The 8,391-nt window shown below is 51.9% G+C and overlaps 1 protein-coding gene across 1 annotated transcript; it reads right to left on the bottom strand.

The window, feature by feature from the left end:
• Nucleotides 1–3,982: 3,982 nt before the first annotated feature.
• Nucleotides 3,983–6,043, bottom strand: NANOS2 (nanos C2HC-type zinc finger 2). The gene is made up of 2 exons (XM_075017914.1): nucleotides 6,038–6,043; nucleotides 3,983–4,893 (listed from the first exon to the last, which is right to left on the bottom strand). Exons 1-2 carry the CDS (start codon nucleotides 6,041–6,043, stop codon nucleotides 4,300–4,302), a joined length of 600 nt encoding a protein of 199 aa, XP_074874015.1. The 3' UTR covers nucleotides 3,983–4,299.
• Between the last annotated feature and the right edge of the window lie 2,348 nt (nucleotides 6,044–8,391).

Below are 8,391 nucleotides of genomic sequence, written 5' to 3' on the forward strand. Positions count from 1 at the left end.
CACCGGCGAGCCATTGGCTCGAAGCCTGTGCCGGTCACCAACAAGGCCCGCCTCCTTCTCTCAAGCGAGCGCGGCTACTGGCTTTTCTCTCCCGCCCGTCAGCCGCCGGTCCCGCCCACCCCGTGCCGTCCTCCTCTGAGTTGCCATTGGGTCCGCACGGGCTGCCAATCCCACCCACTGGGAATCCGCCCCGCTCATCTAGTCCAGAGCGATCATTGGCTGTTACTCGCTGTCAGTCCCCATGAAGCCCGGCTTCCCGAAGAGGTGGGGGCGTTGCAAAACTCTGGCTCCCTCTAGCGGCTCTTCGGCGCGTTGCACCCACACTGGCCCGAAGCCCTGCAGGCGCGCCTTTAGCGCGGTAGGTTGCGAGTTCAAGCCCCACCCTCGTGGGGCTGTTTCTCAGTCCCTGGCTTGCCTCCTTGGCAGGGAAGCAAGGCTGGATCAGCTCCTCAACCTGGGTCCATGGTGAGAGAGGGCCCTTCCCAGCAAGTAAACCCCAGGGAGAACGGCTCCCCCCACATGAGTTCCCATTGCCACCATCACCCCATTGGGAGCATCAAACTCTCTCTTTGCCTTCCTGCCCATATCACTCAGTGAGTGTTCTGCAGCTGGAGCACCTGCTGTTTGGTGATGCCCCCAACAGCTAACTGCAGGGGGCTGGCAACCAGCTGATAGGCACCTTGGAGAGGGTTTGGGAGACCAGCGGCAGCTGCCCTCTCCTGTGAAGAGGCTCTCAGCAATCAAACCAGCAGACCGTGTCCTTCAGCCATTGCATAGCTGAAATCAATGTCTCTGCGATCGACTTACCTGGCTGTCCTCACGGGGGGTTTCGTCCCGTCAACCTCCCTTACTCCTCACAGTAATGAGGAGCTCGGGTTGACTGAGTAGGTCCATTTCCCGACAAACGTAGATGTATCCGTAGTTGAGGTTGGTCCAGCTTTGGCCGGTGGCGAGGGGGTCGAACCAAATGACCTCCTGTGGTCGCTTCTAACCCTAACCTTCTATGATTCTATAAACGTCTCCAACGAGTCTTCAGTGATTTACACCTCATCATTTTATGTGCATAGTGGGCATTATATGTGCCAGAGTGCATTCCTTTCCCTGCATCAACACTGCATTTCACTGGCCACCCAGTTTGGCGAGATCCCTTTGTCACTCTTTGCAGGCTCCTTTGGACTTAACCATCTTGAACAGATTTGTAACCTTTGCCATCTTCCCGTTTACCCCCTTTTCCTGATCATTTGTGGGCTTAAAGTGCAGCAAGGGAGCTTTAGGTTGGACTTTAGGCAAATCGTTCCTAAGTGGTGGTGAAGCATTGGAATAAATTGCCTAGGGAGGGTGTGGAATCTCCATTATTGTTGATATTTAAGAGCAGGTTGGATGAATGCCTAGCGGGGTGGTCTAAACAGTGCCTGATGCTGCTGTGAGTGCAGGGGGCTGGATTTGATGACTGTTGAGGTCCCATCCAGTATTCTATGATTCTTTGTTCACCAGTGCCAGCCCCAGTACAGACCCCTGCTGGACACCACTGTACATATCGCTCCCTTCTCAGGGCTGAGCATTTATTCCTGCCCTTTGTTCCCTGCCTTTCAATCAGTCACTGAGCCAGGTGAGGCCCTTCCCTCTTGTCCCAAGGCAGCTGACTTTGCTGAAGAGACTTTGGTGAGGGACCTGGCCTGACACGTCTCTCCTCCTTACACCTCTTTCTTGCTACTGGGGCAGCTGAGCATCCAGCATCCTTACCTCCCATGCACGTGTAGCTACCTGCAGACAGACTTGAACCTGGGCCCTCTGGAGCTCGGGGCGTGTGGCTTGCGCAGTTGTAGCTGGAGGCTAGCTGCTGCTCAACTGAGGATGCAGAGGAGACTCAACCTTGCTTCCTGTGAGCTGTCTCGGTGCCACAGCCATGGGAGAGCGAACCACACATGCAGCTACCTCCATCTGGCTCTCTGCTGCAATCCACGTTTGGCTCTGCTGCATGCCCTCTGCATCACAGTAGGAGGCGCAATGGCTCTGAGGACAGCTTCCCCGTTGGACTCCCCACTCTGCCTTCCCCCTCCTTCTTGGGCTCCCCACCCTCAGCAGCCATCCTCTCAGCATCGTCCGCACCCCATGCAGCCAGCAAGGGTCAGTGGGGTGACGTTACACTGGGGCAGTGGGGTCAGGGCTGGGAAAGGAGTGGCAGAATCAGGCCTGTAGTTGGGGTCTTCTGGGCACATCAGGCTTTATAGCTTCACAGATGGATCTCTGAAGATGACCCCCTTGTGTTAATGGGGAAAGAAGACTGCAGAGTGTCCAGGTGAAGAAGCGGCCCACCCCTGCCAGCCAGTGGCCCAGCCAGATCCACTCCCCAGTTTTCCTTGGGGCAGAGAACCAGGCAAGGTCAGCTGGGAGGGGACTAGACCATGGAAACAGACATGTTATTGGTTATTGGTTCTGGGGCCAGTGTTATTCAACATCTTTATTAATGACCTGGATGAAGGACTGGGTTGCACCCTCAGCAAGTTTGCGGATGACACAAAACTAGGGGGAGAGGTAGATACGTTGGAGGGTAGAGAGAGAATCCAGAGGGACCTGGATAAATTGGAGGACTGGGCCAAAAGAAATCTGATGCGGTTCAATAAGGAGAAGTGTAGAGTCCTGCACCTGGGGCGGAAGAATCCCAAGCATTGTTACAGGCTGGGGACCGACTGGCTCAGCAGCAGTATGGTGGAAAGGGACTTAGGGGTTATGGTGGATGAAAGGCTGGATATGAGTAAACAGTGTGCCCTTGTAGCCAAGAAAGCTAACGGCATCCTGGGGTGCATTAGGACGAGCATTTTGAGCAGATCTAGATAAGTAGTTATTCCTCTTTATTCGGCACTGGTGAGGCCACATGTGGAATATTGTGTCCAGTTTTGGCCCCCCAGTATAAAAAGGATGTGGATTTGCTGGAGCAGGTTCAGCGAAGGGCAACAAAAATGATTAAGGGTCTGGAGCACAAGACCTATGAGGAGAGGCTGAGGGATTTGGGCTTGTGTAGTTTACAGAAGAGAAAACTTAGAGGTGATTTAATAGCAGCCTTCAACTTCCTGAAGGGGAGCTCTAAAGAGGAGGGTGAGAAACTGTTCTCAGTGGTGTCAGATGGCAGAACAAGGAGTAATGGTCAGAAGTTGAAGAGGGAGAGGTGTAGGTTAGATATTAGGAAAAACTTCTTCACCAGGAGGGTGGGGAAGCACTGGAATGCGTTGCCTAGAGAGGTGGTGGATTCTCCATCCCTTGAGGTTTTTAAGTCCCGGCTGGACAAGGTCCTGGCTGGGATGACTTAGTAGGGGTTGATCCTGCTTGAAGCAGGGGGCTGGACTAGATGACCTCCTGAGGTCCCTTCCAGCCCTATGATTCTGTGATCCCTTCCCCCTGTGGGGGTCCCCGGCCAGGCGGGGCTGAGAAAGCTTTGCGGGGAGCCATGCATGTCCCTCCCACCCAGACGCTGCTTCCTCCCGTCGTCCAAGCGGAGGGCGAGGGGGTCAGCTTCTCTCACCTGCCCAAAAGGCGATCATTGCTGGGAGCTGTCCCAGCACCACACAGAAGAAAAGCAAACCTGCCACACACAACCAGCTGCTAGAACAACAGTGCTGTTTATGAAACAGACAGGAAAGGGGATGAGGGAGTGTTTAATTTTTAAATGAAAAATAACACTCCTAAACAAACCCGCCAACATCCTAAAATGCAGAGAAGAGCCCCTCCCGCCAACACGTTGTTGCGATAACAAAATGAATTAAAACCCTACCTCTAGGCGTATTGTAGAACCCAATACTTCTGTCTGCCATGATTTTCAAACAAAATTCCCAGGGGACGCCTGGAAATGCTTCTCGTGGGCCATTAAAAAAAAATTAAATAAATAAATAAGCAGATACTGCTTGGTTTGGAAAAGAAATCTGAAACAAATATACCAAAAGCAGAAGCCTGCACCTGTCCAGCCTGACAGATGCTGCATCTTCTGCAAAGGCCCCAAACCACCTCTCTTCAGGCGCGGGCAGGACAAGACCAAAGCGACCCAATGGCCAGCGCTTTGGCGCTGGTTCTCTTCCAGCCAAACTCGCCACAGGGCAGGGGCACAAACCTAGGCTGCAGTGGGGACTGCAAGAACCCAGGGCGACTTTCTCCATGGGGGTGTCAGGTCCACCCTGGACTTTTAAGTGCAAAGTATGAAAGAAATCGTGCAAAACAAAATGTACGTTTCATGCCCGTTCTGGCTGCTCCCTGGGGAAAGGGCCCAGGTTCTGGTCCCAGGATGGAGAAGGGTTCTTCCCCGGCTGTTCACCGTCTCACTACAAAGCCCGCCGAGTTGCGCCCGCCTTTGCAGTAGAGGGACTGCTTCTCTTGGTTCTGTGGGCAATATTTCAGTGTGTGGGCCTTGTCGCCTGTGGCCCCACACACCGGGCAGATGTAGTTGCGCAGAATGGGGCACAGCACGGAGCCATCAGCTTGCTTGAGTGAGTGGGAGCTGTAGACCTTCTTGGACTCCCCGTTGTGCCGGCAGAAGTTGCACACGAGTCTGCTGGGCGTTTGAGGGGTGGCCGCCCGGTTCTGCTCCCTTTGACCCTGGCTGCCGTTGCTCCTGTTCCAACCTGATGGCTTCGGGCTCAAGGGGTCCCCCAGAGGCATATAAAGGGAGGTCCCTGGCCGGCAGACATCTGGGATCTCACAGCTGAGAAGGCTCTGGGAGCCCCTTCTGCGCTCCTCAATGATTTCACCAAGGACCTTAGACAGGTTCAAGTAGTCCCGCCACATGTTGAAGTCCTGCACAAGTGTGGCTGATGGACTAGGGGGCCCGGGAAGCATGGTGCTGGCCGGAGAAGCCCCTACCTCTGCAAACAGCTCCTCGACCCTGGCTCTTTTAATAGGCTTGGCCTGCAGTAAGTAGCATGTGCCAGTAGGCAGCACAGTGCCCGTTCAGTGCGAAGAGGTGGAGTCTGAGATTTAAAGGGCCAGAAACCAATACAAAAGAGCCCCCCGCGCTGGAGTTTCAGGCTCTCAAACACAGCCACCCAAAGTCTAGTGGGCATCAGACACACCCCTCTTCTAGAAATCTCAGTTCCATTTTCCCCTCCCTTCTGCTCCTGAAACTCATCTTCTAGTGCAGGGGCAGGGCCAACCTTTGGCCAAGGTTCAGATTTCTTGGTCAAGGTCTAGTCAATATCCAGACTCCAGAGAAAAGGATCTGGACAGTAATGGTCACCCTAAAATATTTGGAAATCCATTCAAAAGTGTCTGGCCCTCTGGATTTAGTCCCCGATTTGCCTCTTGACCCCCCCCCCCCCCCCCCCGTCCTTGTATAATGCTGGCAGAGGCTGGGAGTCAAACCTGGGATTCTTTGTGCTTAATGGGGAAGCCTCTTCTGTGGGGGGTGGAGAGCCACCTCCCTCTCAGTGACAGGTGTAAGAGGCGCCTTGCCACAGATCTGGAGAACGCCACTTTAAATCCATGGGCCGTATTTGGCATATGTCTATCAGGGATGGTTCAGACAGTACTTGGTCCTGCCGTTGGGGCAGGGGGCTGGACTTGATGGCCTCTCGAGGTCCCTTCCAGTCCTAGTGTTCTATGATTCTATGATTTGCATCTCGTGCCTCAGAGGTGGATACAAATTTTCTATCCATGCAGGAATCTGTTCCTCAATCTCCTCCTGGCCTACCCACCATGGGAAGAGGACAGTCACGCTGAGCAGGCCTGGCTGACACTGGTGTCACGAGGCCATCCACAGAAGTTGTAAATCCAACTTCTTTTTATCTCGCCCAGATTTAACCTTCAAGCCTAGTCGGAACAGTTTCCATTAAAGGCTTTTTGAAATATGTCAAGGCCTTCGCTGCTCCAGTGCATTCATGTTTTTCTGTTTTCTTCGAACAAACAAACAAAAACCTACCCCAAATCCCCTGCACCTATCTGCTAAAAACTTCTAGTCAGTTGCACAGCTTGACAGAGAGGTTAAGGGGAGAAATGGTAAAAGTAATCCATAGGGTCAATTTCCCAACCTGTTCCCTCCCTAAGGGAAACTGACCAGCATATCTATATGCTCAAAACTTTTCTGTTAGTCTATAAGGTGCCACAGGACCCTTCGTTGCTGTTACAGATCCAGACTAACATGGCTACCCCTCCGATACTATATCAATGTAGTTATTTCTTTTCCTCTAGGTGTTCCAGCATTACTCCACAGAAAACATCCTGGAATAAAGTCAAAAGAACGGCCACATCAGGTCAGACCAAAAGGCCATTTAGCCCAGCACCCAGTCTGCCAACAGTGGCCAATGCCTGGGGTTGCAGAGGCCATGATTAGAACAAGTAATCATCAAGGATGTGTCTACACGGGCACAAATCTTCGAAACAGCCAAGCTAATGGCCGTTTCAAAGATTACTAATGAGGCGCTGAACTGAATAGTGAATATTCAGCGCCTCATTAGCATTAGGACGCTTCTGGCCGCGGCAGATAAGGGGCTTTCGAAAGGTGTGGGGTCCTTTCGAAAAGGACCCCCGTGTAGCCACACCGAGCCACGCGCTTTTGAAGCGCCGCAGCCAGAAGCATCCTAATGCTAATGAGGTGCTGAATATTCAATTCAACGCCTCATTAGTAATCTTCGAAATGGCCATTAGCATGGCTATTTTGAAGATTTATGCCCGTGTAGACACACCCCAAGTGATCCTGCCCATGTTGCCCATTCCCAGCTCCTGACAAAAAGAGTCTGGGGACACCATTCCCACCCATCCTGGCAAATGGCCATTGATGGACGGAACCGCCATGAATTTATCTAGCTCTTTTTGGAATCCTCTTAAAGTCCGAGTCTTCCCGACAGCCTCTGGCCAGGAGTTCCACAGGTTAACTGTGTGTTGTGTGATGAAATACTTCTTTCCTCTGCTTTAAACCTGCTACTAACTTCACTTGGGGACCCCCTAATTTGGGTGGTATGAGAATGAGTCAATAACATTTTCTCCACACCCTCAAGGACTTCACAGACCTCTATCAGCTCCCCATCCCTGCCTTCCTTGTCTCCTTTCCAGGCTAAAAAGTCCTAATTTTAGTATCTCTCCTCATACAGAAGCTGGGCCATAACCCTAATAATTTTTGTTGCCCTTTTCTGTAACTTTTACAATTCCAGTACTCTTTCTTTTAATGAGCTGGGGCAACCACATCTGCACACAGTATTCCAAGACGTGGGCGCACCATGGATTTATATAGCAGGCAATATGATATTTTGTGTCTCATTCTCGACCCCTTGCTTAATGATTCCCAACACTGTGTTAGCTTTTTTGACGGATGCCGCACGCTGAGCGGATGTTTGCTGCGCACTGTGAACAAGGATTTGATTCTAGATCTCTGTCTTGAGCAGTAAAAGCTACTTTTAGACGTCTTCATTTTGTATGCAGCGTGGGGATTACGTTTTCCCATGAGCATTACTTTACATTTATCAGTCATGAATCTCATCTGCTGCTATGGTGCGCAGTCCCTAAGTCCGGTGAGAGCGCGAGCCCCTTGTAACACTTTGCAGTCTGTTTTGGACTGAACTGTCTTGAGTAGTTTTGTATCAGCTGCAAATTTTGCCAGCTTGCTGTTTTGCAGTATATTTCAGCAGTGTGCGCACACAGGAGGGGCTGCGTCTACCCTAGCATTCCTCTCTAAAAAGAGGCATGCAAATGAGGGACTCAAACATGCCAATGAGGCACAGATTTACACACCTGGCGCCTCATTTGCTTACTTTGCTCTCCAAAGAGCTTCTTTCGAAAGAAGAAAAGCACTGTAGATGCAGATCTTTCGAATGTAAACCCTGTCTTCCAAAGAACCCTTTAAGGGCCCCCCAGACATGACCCTAATACGCATGATTAAAACAACCCTGCTTTTGGGGCACTGCTCCAGGGACTCTTGAAAGCCCCCTGGAGTTGTCTGGTTGTGCCTCTAGCTCCCCCGCACCGGCTCCACTCTGTCTGGTACACGTTGGAAATTTGTTTCTTTCCCTGGTACCTCCCCCCATGCTCTGGGGAGACAACAGCAGAGTGATATTGACCAGCGCAGAAAGTCTTTATCTTCCCAGGGCAATGGAGTCCTTTCAGGACGTAGACTTGTCTTGAGCACCCCAAGTTTCCCCTCATCTAAAAGCTCCCTGCTTACAAAATCTGACACCGGAATACAGTCGTGGCCCAGCCACCCTATTGTGGAACCGTTGCCTCTTTTTCTCATGTTGTCCCCAGGGCGCCCGAGTTGGCACTGACTGGGCCTAGTTCTCTTCATGCAGCTTGTTGTAAAACCAGACAAGTTGCTAGAGGAGCGGATGGGCCCCTCCCAGCTGAAGAACCACTGAACCAGAGCCAGGACTTAGCAGAGGAGATGCAGACAGTCTGGGGCTGCAGGAGGGCAGAGACAGT

This window comes from Carettochelys insculpta, chromosome 22 (genome assembly GCF_033958435.1).
Source record: "Carettochelys insculpta isolate YL-2023 chromosome 22, ASM3395843v1, whole genome shotgun sequence".
Lineage (NCBI taxonomy): Eukaryota > Metazoa > Chordata > Testudines > Carettochelyidae > Carettochelys > Carettochelys insculpta.